Source organism: Passer domesticus, chromosome 14, assembly GCF_036417665.1.
Source record: "Passer domesticus isolate bPasDom1 chromosome 14, bPasDom1.hap1, whole genome shotgun sequence".
In the NCBI taxonomy this organism is placed as follows: Eukaryota; Metazoa; Chordata; class Aves; order Passeriformes; family Passeridae; genus Passer; species Passer domesticus.
The window spans coordinates 18,853,727-18,867,353 of record NC_087487.1 but is presented as its reverse complement, the minus strand read 5'-3'; the positions used below and the strand labels follow the sequence as shown (position 1 = coordinate 18,867,353).

The window sequence follows — 13,627 nt, the reverse complement described above, 5'->3', positions numbered from 1 at the left end:
GCCACAGCCAAGGGACCAGTACCCCCAAGGTCCCCTCCAGCACCCCCTGGACTCACAGCATCCCCCAGGTGAGCAGCAGATCCCATCCATGTGCCCAGCAATCCAGCCAGGAGCCTCAGAGGTGTCCAAGCTGCTGAAGGAGGCACGTGGGGCTCCACCAAAACCCACGTTTGTCTGCCTTCATCCCAGCCCTCAGACCATGAACCAGGCAAAGAAATTAAACCTGGTCCTACAGCCAGGCCCCTCCTGTCCCACGGTCAACCCCCAGCTGGGGTGAAACACCAAGGACAGAGATGTGGGAAGGACAGAGATGTGGGAAGGACAGAGATGTGGGAAGGACAGAGATGTGGGAAGGACAGAGATGTGGGAAGGACAGCCGCAGCCCTCCTGCTGTCAGTAAAACCACCCCGGGCCCTGCAGAGCCCCATTAAGCGAATGAAAGGTTGCAGGGTGGGGCAGAGCAAAAACCAGGACCTAATTAAGCCGAGCTTTGTTCAGGATCTTCAATGGCTCCGTAGCTGGGAGCCTGCTCATGAAAGCAGGGACTGCAGCCCGGGGCCAGGGCCCAACAGGTAACACCAGCCCGACGGTCCCGGCAAGAACCTCCCAGAGCAGCAGCTCTGGAAGGGCCCTGCTGCCATGCCATGGCAATGGGGAGAGCCCAGACACGGCCCCACAGCAGCTCTGAACGGCCCCGCTGCCATGCCATGGCAATGGGGAGAGCCCAGGCCCAGCCCCACAGCAGCCATGGCCCCACAGCAGCTCTGAACGGCCCTGCCATGGCAATGGGGAGAGCCCAGAGCCCAGGGCCCAGCCCCACAGCAGCCATGGCCCCACAGCAGCTCTGAACGGCCCTGCCATGGAAATGGGGAGAGCCCAGAGCCCAGGGCCCAGCCCCACAGCAGCCATGGCCCCACAGCAGCTCTGAACGGCCCTGCCATGGAAATGGGGAGAGCCCAGGGCCCAGCCCCACAGCAGCCATGGCCCCAAAGCAGCTCTGAACGGCCCTGCCATGGCAATGCGGAGAGCCCAGGCCCAGCCCCACAGCAGCCATGGCTCCACAGCAGCTCTGAATGGCCCTGCCATGGAAATGGGGAGGGTCCAGAGCCCAGCCCCACAGCAGCCATGGCCCCACAGACTGGGATCCATCCTGGGGCCTCCACACAGGACACCGTGGCCCTGTGGTCACCTCCACACGTCCCTGCTCACCCCACAAACAGCATCTTATCTCAACATGCAGAGCACAGACTTCTGTGAAAAAAACAACTCAAATAACTGCTCTTTTTGTCCTTCTCTTCGCATCCAGAGCACAAACCAGGAGCAGGATCAGGATCCCATCCCCTCCTGCTGTCCTGCCCCACAACCAGCCCCCCACGGCAGGGAAAGGCACCAACAGCTGCCAACCTGAGAAATCTCCGGGCGTGACGTTGGGAGAGTTTGTAGCCTCTGTTTCAGTGTAAGACAACGTGGAATCTGATAGATCTGAGGGGGAAAAAAAGGGAAAAAAAAGCACTTTTAGTCCTGCTGCGTTTGCCAGCACTACGTGAGCACCCGTGGCTGCTGGGCTTCCCACCACCTCCCCAAGAGAAACTCTCCTCAGAGCCAGAAAGCAGCCATTAACTTTGTAGCTCCACCACGCAAATGCAAAGTTTGAATTGCCTCGACCACAAAAATAACTCCAGTTAAGTTGATCAAACAAGTAGGAACTTGGTGCTTACTGGATAAAGTTACATTAAGCCTCTAAACAAGTCAGAGTTACTATACTTAATTATCACCATTAAAATTCTTGAAGCTGTTTATTCTTGCTTCCTTCCTTCCTCTTTGCTGAAGCGAAGGAAACTTTGTTTTAACAAGTTAAGAGTCTTTGTTATTCTCTCTTGCTTACACCCCTCTAATTAAGTGCTCAACTGTTTGCTCACAGATTAACTATTATTTTTCCAATCAAACAAGCCAGTGAAGCAAATTTCAACCCCTGGCTGTTGTTTTAATAAAGTCACGTGTCGCCCACTATCATCTCTCCCTGCAGCACAAGCAGTTTCTAAAAGGAATTAACTTGGAAGGGGGAGTGCAGGGAGGGACAACTCCTCTCTTTTGCCTCCATACCTAACAAAAAAAAAAAAGAAAAAAAAGCCACCAGCAGCCAAGTTGGCCTTGCAGGCTGCTCTGGTCACAGCCCTGTGGCGATGAAGGCGCCGGGCACGGGGTGCACACATGGCTGAGCTGCTCCCAGGCCTGGCAGGGCAGGGGCTCACCTTGGCAGGGGCAGCTCCTGCCTTCCCCCGGGGCTGGGTGGGACAGGCAGGCACTGCTGTCCCCTCCTATCCCTGCCAAACCCCGTTTGTCTGCTCCCTGTCCCTGCCCCATGGCAGCAAAAGCAGCTCCCCCTGGTCATTAACGCCGGTAAATCACTGAGGAGAAAGGCTCCAGCTGCACTGATCCCGGCAAGAAATCCAAGAGGGATGTGGGATTCCTCCCTTCCCTCCCATGTTCCCAGGCCTCTGCTTCCCATTTAATTGCACAAGAAGCAGGATGGCGAGGATGCAGCGATGCCAGCTCAAAACATCTCCAGGCCCACGTGCAGCACACAGGAGCAGGATCCAAGGCTGCCAGCACCCAGCATCCTGCACTCCACACCCAGCCTGGCCAGCCCAAAGCTGCTCTCACCCACTCTGCTTGGAAAACCTTTTACAACTCCCCAGGAAAAGTGACACCCCGCTCAGAAATGACACAGCTCCGAGTTTCAAAGGCTTTCCATCTCTTTGTAAGGAGCAGAGGAAGGGTAATAGCTGGTTCCTCCATGGAGCAGCACAGCCTGGCCCGTATGGAAATGGCACCCAGGAGCTCCCACTCCCGCAGATTACACACGCAGACAAAACATGACGTCTGGTAACCTTTCATTACGCCTTCATTAAAAATAGAGCTTCATATTATTTTGGAAAATATGCATGTGTCTACACGGTAATTTGGTAGGATAAACTGGCATCCATTTACTTCTTAAAACCGTCAGCTGATGCTTGCTCAGAAATAATGAGCAGCCATAAAACCCCGACTTGTTGGCTTTTGCCTGGCGTGCCAGGTAGGGCTGCCTCAGAACCAGCACCAGGGCTGCACCATGAAAGAGTTCCCCAGAGATCAAAAGAGACAAAACACGTACCCAGTGGCTTTTGCTCGTCATTAGGAGACAGCCGAGAGTAGGGAGGTGGTGGAGACTCTGGAAAAACAAAACTTCAGGTTAGTGCTGTCTTCGGTTTATCAACAACCCCTCTCGCTTTCTCTTTTGGGGTAGGAACTCTTCCAAGGTTATAAACACCCAGTGGAAAACAAAACACTTGGAAGCAACTGGAGACCAAGGCTTCCGTAATTTTTCAACAATGGGAGTTCCACCTTAAACTTTCAAAGTGGGCTTGGCTACTGAAAATGCTGCACTCCTGTGCCCCACATCTGTGCCTGGACACCCACAGACTGAGTCACACAAAACATCAAACTGCTCCCCAGGAGCCCCATTTCCGTCATCTGCACTGGGAGACAACCTTACAACACACAGGGCTCCCCAAACACTTCCCAAGCACTGAGAAGAAGGACTGGGTGATGAGAAGGCTCCTCCTGGCACACAGGGCTGGTACCCCTGGCTGGCTTCAGGCACCAAGCCATCCCAGTAACTTCAGTCCATCCCAAAAGGCCTCGGCACTCTGTGGCTCAGGAGCAGTGACCCCGATCCTGAATCCATCCCACATTGCTCCTGAGCTCGGCTCTGAGCAGCAGCACTGAGCAGTCCTGTGCTCCATGTCCAGCAAGCGCTCAGAGGTGCTTTGCTGGACCAGGTCATTCAACCAGGTCTCACTGTTCCTAGAAGGGTCAACACCATGGGGAAACTCCACGCCCTGATTACAAGGGTTTCTTTGCCCTTTTCATAGTATGACAGTGATGTTTCTTCAATGGTAACTTGCCAAAACTGAGTGTGCAGCCTGCTGGGCTGTATCAGCGTTGAGCAGGCACCGACTCCAGTGAGAAATTGCTCTGTTAAGTCCACCAGTGGCACCACACCGACCCCAGAGCAGGGAAACACGGGAGTGCTCCTCAGCCCCCACCCGGACCTGAGAGCACCCAGCCAGAACTGCAGCTCAGCCCGGCTGGGCTCCCCAAAAAGCACCTCAGCATCCCCCGTGTGACAGCTCTGGGGTCATCTACTGCTTCTCAGAAAAGCTTCCCCACTCCCCCTTAAGGGAGCAGGGTGCTCTTCTCACAGGGTTCTTACAGATCCCAAAATATAAAAAAATAAAGGTGCTGCTGTCCCCATGTGGAGGTAACAGCAGGACGTGGCTGTGCTGGTCCCACTCCAGACCTGCTGTCACCAGGGACTCGTTGGAAGCACCCCAGAACTTTCACACCCCACGGCAGATGGGGTGGGAAACACCAAGAGGATGATCCCTGCAGGGAGCCACTTGTGGAAAAAGGGCACCAAGGCCTTCTCCCGGCTCCTGTTACCAGCGCCCAGCCGGCGCGGGTGGGTCCTGGCACAGTCACCCGTTATCAAGGTGATAAGGAGCCACTTGATAACAGCTCTGCTTTCTACTACTCCCAGTGAGGGCTGGCAGCCGCTCACCGCTGGGAAAGCCACCACGGCTGCGGGAAAGGCACTGGGAAACTTCTCCCGTTTCATAAAAGAAATGCCCCGTTCCTAAAAACGCAGCTCAACTCCAACTGGAGCAAAAAAGCTGCCTCCAGCCTCTAGCGACCTTGGGGAGAAGCACGCCCAGAAGAGAAGTTTCTTTGAAAGAAGTGATGCAAAGCGAGGCAGGAGCCCAGATTGCAACAGAAATAATAAAATCAGAGTTCTTGCCAAAAAGAGGGACAGTCAGCATAGAATCATAGGATGGTTTGGGTGGGAAGGGACCTTAAAAATCATCTCGTTCCAGCTCTGCCATGGGCAGGGACACCTTCCACTGTCCCAGGCTGCTCCAAGTCCCATCCAACCTGGCCTGGGTCAGTCCCAAGGATCCAGGGGCAGCCCCAGCTTCTCTGGGCATCCTGTGCCAGGGCCTGCCCACCCTCCCAGGGAAGAATTCCTTCCCAATATCCCATCTAACCCTGCCCTCTGGCAGTGGGAATCCAGCTGTCCATTTTCATTACAGTTTTTGTGCAGCCTATTATTTCCATTTCTGCACCTCAAATTTCAACACGTCTCTGCTCCATGTAACCATGCCCTGCTGACATGGACACACGATCGAGTACTGCTGAAAGAAACAAAAAACCCCCAGCATGCCCAAACCCACGCCTTGAAAACGCTCATCTCTGCGCACGATTAAAAACCCCAAAAATAAAATAAAAAAAAAAAAAGAAAAAAAAAAAGAGAAACCCTGGAGAATTGCAGGAGCCCCCGCGGGTCCGGGGATCCCCGCGGCGGGGACATCCCCGCAGCCCCCCCGAAGCGCCTGCGGCTTTAAGCCGGCGGCGGTGACCGCCCGGCTCCGATACGAGCGAGCCAGGCTGGCGCCAGCGGGATGGAGCCGCCGATTATCGCCCGTCCGGCTCCTGGAGAGCGGGGAAACTCCGCGGGAAGGGGAAAAAACCAATAAAGAGAAAGGGCTTTTTACGCACAACTGGAAGCGCTGGTTCCGAGAGAGGGGGGATGCCCGGCGGGGACCCCGGAGCGGGCGCGTCCCCCCGGGCATCCCCGCAACCCCGCGGGCCCGGGGCAGCGCTGCCCACCAGGGCTCGGATAAACCCAGCAAGGGTCACAAAGCCCGAACCCCCAAATCGGTGCGTGTTTTTGCGGCGGGGAGGGGGGCACGGACCCGGCTCGCCGCGGCTCACCTGGCCCACAGAGGCGGCTGAAGTGGTAGGGGTTGCAGCAGACCGTGGGTCCGTCGGCGACGCCGAAGCTCTGGCACTCGCAGAGGGGCTTCAGCTCGGCGGGGTGCTGCAGGTCGGGCCAGCGGAACAGCTTGCCCAGGAGGAGGTGCGGGGGCGCCGCCAGGCCCCCCAGGCGCACCTCGGTGCGGGCCACCAAGACGCAGCCGCCGGGCATCCCCCCGCGGGACTCCACCGCCTCCAGCAGGCTGTCCAGCGAGCGCTCCTTCAGCCGCTTCAGCAGCGAGTAGGTGACGGCCTTCAGCTCCTGCTCCAGCAGCAGCAGCCGCGCCCGCGCCTCCCGGCCCCGCCGCTCCGGGGAGCCGCCGTCGGCCGCGCCGTCGGGGCCGGGGGCGGCGGCGGGGGGAGGTTGGGGGCCGCCCGGCTCCCGCTCCGAGAAGAGGCAGCAGGTCACGGTCCGGCCGTCGCTCTCCGGCGCGGAGCCGGGGGCGCGGAGCCGGGCCCCGCGCCGCTCCGCCATGGGGTCCCCGCGCGGCGCCGCCTCGCCCGCCGCCCCGCGCCGCTCCTCCGGCTCCCGCAGCAGCAGGCTGCGCGCTACCGCGCGGAGCTCCACCGAGGGGCTTTTCTCCGCGATCTTGCAGCTGCCGGTGGCTCCGAGGTCGTGGCCGCTCCTGGCGCTCCCATCTCCGCCGTCCCTGTCCGGAATGACGCGGCTCCTCCAAAGTCGCCGCACCAGCCCTGAGCGTTTGGACCTGAACATACGACCCGCGGGCGGCCGGGGGTCGCGTCGCTCTCCGCCGCCCCCCGCCCTCCTCCGCGGGGCTCCTCGCTCCGCCGCCGGCTCTATCTCATCGCAGCCCCGGAGCAGCCCGGACTCCCCGCGGCGCTGCTGCCCAGCGGATCTCGGACGGCCCGCGGCGGGGCCGCACCATGGGGGGGGCGGCGGGGCGGCGCGGGCATAGACGGCGCCGCGGGGGCCGCTCCCGTGGCGGCGCTGGGGCTCGGGCGCGCCGCGCCGTGCCCTACATCGGCTGCCAACGCGGGGCCGGGCGGGGAGCGGCGGGGGCGAGGGCCGGGGGGAGCCCGGGGCAGCGCTCGGCTGCGCCCCGCGGCCGCTCCACCATACAAGGTGGGGAGGAGCGGGGAAGCGCGCCCGGCGCGGGGGTGCCGCCCGGCGGGGAACCGGCGCCGGGGGCCGCTCGGAGGCGTCGGATCCCTTCAGCCAAAAATAGTATTAAGAAAAAAAAAAAAAAAAGTAAAAAAAAAATTATTAAAAAAAAAGGGGGAAAAAATTAAATCAGAAAGGCGAAGAAGCAGCAGCAGAGCCCGCAGCGCAGGCCGGTTGTCAGCGCGTCCCTCGTCCGCATCGCAGGGCGCGGCCCCGGTCCGGCGGGTCCGTGCGCGGCTCCCGGGGCCGCCGCCGCCGCCCGCTCGCGCCCGCCCGCCCCTCGCCGGCTTTTGTGTGGCCGGGGCGCGCGCGCGGGGCCCCTCGCGAGCGGCGCCGCCATTGGCTGCCGCCCATCATGTGCCAGTCTAGACACTCCGGCGGCTCCGCGCGGCACCGGCCCTTGCGCAAACACCGGCTCGGGTTTCCGACCGCTTAAAGCGCCCCGCGCCCCGCGCCGCCCCGCGCCCGCCCGCCGCCGGCCCCGCGCGGCCCCGCGCCGCCGGCGGGCGGGATGGGGGGGGGATCGCCCGGCGGGGAGCGGCGGAGCGGGGCCGGGGGGGGCGAGCGGGGCGCGGTGAAAGTAGGTCACGGCAGCGCGGGGGTTAACGCGCCCCCCCCCGGGCCGCGCGCCGGACACACCCCCGCGATGTATCAACTTGTCCGCCGTGGCAAAAGTTCAGGCCCCGCGCGCTCCCATTGGCCCGCGGCCGCGTGACGCGCGGCGCCGCCGCCTCCCATTGGCCGGCGGGAGGCGCGGGCCCCGCCCCGCTCCCGCCCCGGCGTGGCCGTGAATGAACGGCGGCGCCGGGAGCGCGCGGGGCCGGGAGCGGGGAACGAACGGGAGCGAACGGGAACGAACAGGGGGACGAACAGGGGGACGAACAGGGGGATGAACAGGGGGACAGGGACCGGCCCGGCCCGGCCCGGCCCACCGGGAGCCGCGGCCTCGTGTCGCGCCCCGCGGCTCCCCCCGGGCCGGGGATGGCACCCATCGCAGTAACCCTGCCCCGAATACCGAATAAATAAATAAATCAATTAATGTAAAGCAGCCGTTCCCGCGCGCCCGGGGCAGCGAGGGCCGGGGCTCGGAGCGGGGCGGCTTTGCCCGTCCTCGCTCCCATCCCGGGGATGCGGGGAGGGAAATTCCCCCAGCCTGGGATGGGAAACTGCTGGAGGAGAAGCTTGGGGCCAGCCTGGAGGCTTCGCTAATGAGCAAAAATTAATCTGGGCAGTTAATCCCCCGGCAGCTGATCAGTTAAGGGAAAAACACCCGAAACCAAATCAATGAAACTATTTCTACCAACAGATCCTGGGCAACCTGAATGTTTATAGTTTTTCTCTTGGAATCTTTTGGGTGGCTTTTTCCATACCTGAAGGCTTCTGTCCACATTTCCCCAAACCTGCCCTAATCCACTCAAGAATATAATTTTAATCTACTGGATGAAGACTACCATTTTTTTTAACAGCAAGCCTGATCAGTGCAATATCAAATACTCCCATTTAAAATCCATAGGTGTGTGCCACCAATGTTTGCACCAATGTGAACACAGAATGTAAATAGACCTTTCCATTTTGGGGTCACTTCTGAGCTGTAGGACCAGGGGCCAAGCTCCTTTTCCCTGCCATTTTGGGGTGGGGTTTAGGAAACGTGCAGCTTGCCTGGTTAAGGATATAAAAGCTCCCATAAAACCTGAGAGGGACCTGCTGCCCCTGACAGTGCAGCCACGTTTCACACAGTTTGGGCTGAAGTCACCTAACACCCCACTGTGGGAGGGAAATGCCTTTTTTCACAGTGAAAAGGCACAAAAGGGCTATAAAAAAATAAATTCAGGTTCAGACACGGAAGTAGATACTGGAATAATGCAATGGTTTGGGTTGGAAGGGACCTTAAAGCTCATTTGGTTTCTCCCCTTACCATGGGCAGGAACACCTTGCACTGTTCCAGCTTGCTCCAAGCCCTGCCCAGCCTGGTTTTGGGCACTTCCAGGGATGGATTTCCAGCCGTGGTGGGATCCCTGCCCATCCAGGCTGCTCCAGAGAGGTCCCAACCCTTGTTTAAAATCCCGACAGATCACCCTGCCCTGTGTGACCCCAGGATTCACCTCCCTGCACGCAGCTGATGCTTTTTGTCCCACCACTGTCTTTCCAAGCTGTCACCCGAATTACAACACGTCCCCAGTGTGCAATCCCCAGCATTTAAATATATATAAATCTTAAATATAGCACTGCAGGAGCTAAGAATAGGTCATTATCCCGAGCAGCGCTCACCCAGCGCTCTGTAATCACGGAGTGTGCAGGATGGCAGCAGAACAATGGGGCTTTCACGGCATGTGGAGCAGCCCAGCATCTCCACGGGCACAGGTATGCAGGAGCAGCCCCATCCCACCCGCAGTGCCACCCATCCCAGCCCCTGCAACAACAGCACATTGTTCCTGCTGCTGCCCCAGCGTGGGCAGCCCCAACAGAGCCCTCGATTGTGCCCAGCACAATGCACGGATAATTTATAGTAATGTTGGTTATTAAGGGATTGCTAGTGATTAACAGCAATGTCCTCTTTCACTGCCTTTTTTTTTTTTACCTCCTCCCTTTTTAAATTCTTTTTTGCTGTCATAATAACAAACATTCCTGGGAGATGCTCTGGAACACATCCTATAGGTCTTGGCAGGGAAGCTGGAGAGAGGCTTTTGAAAGCCTGCCAGTGTTATCTGACATGGATCTCCCAGGTAGGACAGAAAGCCAAATCCTCCTGGGTCCAAGAGGACCGTGGGTGGCCAGGAGGGCACCAACCTCTTCCCAAAGCCAAACTGCAGCTGGGATGGGGAAAAAAGGGGGACAGGGACCAGCCCTGCCATTGCCAGCACCCTCAAAGGCATCAGTAGAGCCCAAAGCCTGACTGTGGCACTCCAGGTGTTCTGTAAGGAAAATGAATACCATAATTTTCTGCTTATTTTTTAAAAAATCTCTAGTATTTGATACATTTCTGATAAAACAAAAGAATGCAGGGGTTAAAACACAAAATGAATAATTGACACTTAAATAATGTTGTAGGGGCTTGACTTGTAGGTTATTTTAATGTCTTGAAACTGGGGGGCAGATGGGGACCCCCAAGGGGTGGGGAGGACTGGGGGACACACTGCACCCCCTTTTCCCCCCAGGAATGGGGGCTCAGAGTGTCTGAGCCCAGCCAGAGGAACCACCACAGACCTGCTGCGCCAGAGCCAGGGGCTCTGCCAAAAACTCAAATGCCTCATAAAACCCTGCTGGTTTTGCTGGAAGCTGATTTTGAAAGGAACCAGAGAAAAAAGGTTTTGACAACATCAGAATGTCCCGTTTCCTTTGTTTTCATGACATTGCCATGATTTTCCAGTTCAAACTGACTTTTCTTTTTGCTCTTGCAAATGTTATACCCTGTGTGGTAACACACTGTGATAGGACCTTGGACCCTCTTCAAAATGGAAAAAGCTAAAATCAGAATGAGGCATTTTGATAAATCCAAAGTATTAAAAATATTGTGTTTGAAGAGTTTTCCTCCATGGAGCATTTCCCAGCTGCTGGACTCCACACTCCCAGAGCTCCTTGGCATCTCGAAACCCTTCGTGCAGAGATGTGATCTCACCTCAGCAGCTCAGGCTGTGCCCCCATCCTGGAGGAGCTGCAGCCTTGCCAAAACCCTTCCCATGGCATGTAACCACACTTTGCCAACTCTCCCGGGGCACAAAATCCTGCAATGGTTTGGTTTGGAGGGGATCTTAGAGCCCACCCAGCGCCACCCCTGCCATGGCAGGGACACCTTCCACTGTCCCAGGCTGCTCCAGCCCCAGTGTCCAGCCTGGCTTGGACATTCCAGGGATCCAGGGGCAGCCACAGCTGCTCTGGGCACCTGTGCCAGGTCTGCCCACCCTTCCAGGGAACAATTCCTAATTCCCAATATCCCATCCATCCTGGCAGTGGGAGCCATTCCCTGTCCCTGTGTCCTGTCCCTCCATTCCTTGTCCCCAGTCCCTCTCCAGCTCTCCTGGAGCCCCTTCAGGCCCTGGAAGGGTCTCTAAGATTTCCCTGGAGTTTTCTCTTCTCCAGGTGAACATTCCCAGCTCTGCCAGCCTGGCTCTGGAGCAGAGGTGCAGCATCACCCCCAGCCTTGTCCCAGTGTGTGACAACCCCATGGAGAACCTGGGACATCAGTGCAGGAGCCTCTGCCTGGCCAGGGAATGCCCAGGTGGGTGCACTGACATCCCAGCCCAGGGGCCAGCTCTGCTCTGGCACCTTTCCTCCAGGTGGGATCCAAGTTTCCCCATCCATCCATCCATCCATCCATCCATCCATCCATCCATCCATGGTTCCATCCATCCATCCATCCATCCATCATCCATCCATCCATCATCCATCCATCCATCCATCATCCATCCATCATCCATCCACCATCCATCCATCCATCCATCATCCATCCATCCATCATCCATCCATCCATCCATCCATCCATCCATCCATCCATCCATCATCCATCCATCCATCCATCCATCATCCATCCGTCCATCCATCCATGGTTCCATCCATCCATCCATCCATCATCCATCCATCATCCATCCACCATCCATCCATCCATCCATCCATCATCCATCCATCCATCCATCCATCCATCCATCCATCCATCCATCATCCATCCATCCATCCATCCATCCATCCATCCATGGTTCCATCCATCCATCCATCATCCATCCATCCATCCATCCATCCATCCATCCATCCATCATCCATCCATCCATCCATCCATCCATCCATCCATGATCCATCATCCATCCATCCATCCATCATCCATCCATCCATCCATCCATCCATCCATCCATCCATCCATCATCCATCCATCCATCCATCCATCCATCCATCCATCCATCCATCATCCATCCATCATCCATCCATCCATCCATCCATCCATCCATCATCCATCCATCCATCCATCCATCCATCCATCCATCATCCATCCATCCATCCATCCATCCATCCATCCATCCATCCATCCATCATCCATCCATCCATCCATCCATCCATCCATCCATCCATCCATCATCCATCCATCATCCATCCATCCATCCATCCATCCATCCATCATCCATCCATCATCCATCCATCCATCATCCATCCATCCATCATCCATCATCCATCCATCATCCATCCATCCATCCATCCATCCATCCATCCATCCATGGTTCCATCCATCCATCCATCCATCCATCCATCCATCATCCATCCATCCATCCATCCATCCATCCATCCATCCATCATCCATCCATCCATCCATCATCCATCCATCATCCATCCATCCATCATCCATCCATCCATCCATCCATCCATCCATGGTTCCATCCATCCATCCATCCATCCATCCATCCATCCATCCATCATCCATCCATCCATCCATCCATCCATCCATCCATCCATCCATCATCCATCCATCCATCCATCATCCATCCATCATCCATCCATCCATCATCCATCCATCCATCATCCATCCATCCATCCATCCATCCATCCATCCATCCATCATCCATCCATCATCCATCCATCATCCATCCATCATCATCCATCCATCCATCATCCATCCATCCATCATCCATCCATCCATCCATCCATCCATCCATCCATCCATCCAACCATCCATCATCCATCCCTCATCCATCCATCCATCCATCCATCCATCCATCCATCCATCCATCCATCCATCTATCCATGGTTCCATCCATCCATCCATCCATCCATCCATCCATCCATCCATCATCCATCCATCCATCCATCCATCATCCATCCACCATCCATCCATCCATCCATCCATCCATCCATCCATCCATCATCCATCCATCCATCCATCCATCCATCCATCCATCATCCATCATCCATCCATCATCCATCCATCCATCCATCATCCATCCACCATCCATCCATCCATCCATCCATCCATCCATCCATCCATCATCCATCCATCCATCCATCCATCATCCATCCATCATCCATCATCCATCCATCATCCATCCATCCATCCATCATCCATCCACCATCCATCCATCCATCCATCATCCATCCATCCATCCATCCATCCATCCATCCATCCATCCATCCATCCATCCATCCCAATCCCGCTGTGGCCCCGTGCTGGGGCTGCATCTGCTTCCTGAATTGGGGCCAGAGCAGCCAAATTGCTTCAGGATGGACTGAAATCAAACATCCTCCAAAACTCATCACCATCAGGAGGGAGAAAAAAGAGGCAGAATGCAGCAGGAATTGGGCAAATGCCGCGTTTCAGCAGGAATTCATGTGAACGGGTTAATGGGAACTGCACGAGGCAGGAGCTGCTGAGTTTCCAGGCTTTTCAAGGCCCTTCCCACGAGTATCTGCTGTGGGTGGGGACAAGCTGACTCACAGTTTCCAGGGCTGCAGTAACATTTCAACACCCCGGCGCTCCAGCCTTGGGGACTGATGGCAAAGAGCACATTCCCAGCAGAGTGGTTGGGAAGCTTTTTGACAAAATGTTTTCTTGGGTCAGAAAATGTCACTTTGGCAAAACCAGATTTTTTTCTTTCTTTCTTTTTGGTAGCAAAGTACCAGTTTCCACGAAATGTTGCTTGGAAGGGTTTTCTGGGAGCAAGCCTGGGTTCC

General features: G+C 56.7%; 1 protein-coding gene across 1 annotated transcript in view; it reads right to left on the bottom strand.

The window, feature by feature from the left end:
* SMAD6 (SMAD family member 6) overlaps nucleotides 1–7,392 on the bottom strand; it is a 38,630-nt gene extending 31,238 nt beyond the window's left edge. The window contains exons 1-3 of the mRNA XM_064389334.1: nucleotides 5,815–7,392; nucleotides 3,155–3,211; nucleotides 1,405–1,482 (exon numbers count right to left, since the gene is read on the bottom strand). Of these exons, the coding sequence (XP_064245404.1) occupies nucleotides 1,405–1,482; nucleotides 3,155–3,211; nucleotides 5,815–6,571 (892 nt within the window). The 5' untranslated portion in view covers nucleotides 6,572–7,392. The remainder of the gene's footprint in view (nucleotides 1–1,404; nucleotides 1,483–3,154; nucleotides 3,212–5,814) is intronic.
* Between the last annotated feature and the right edge of the window lie 6,235 nt (nucleotides 7,393–13,627).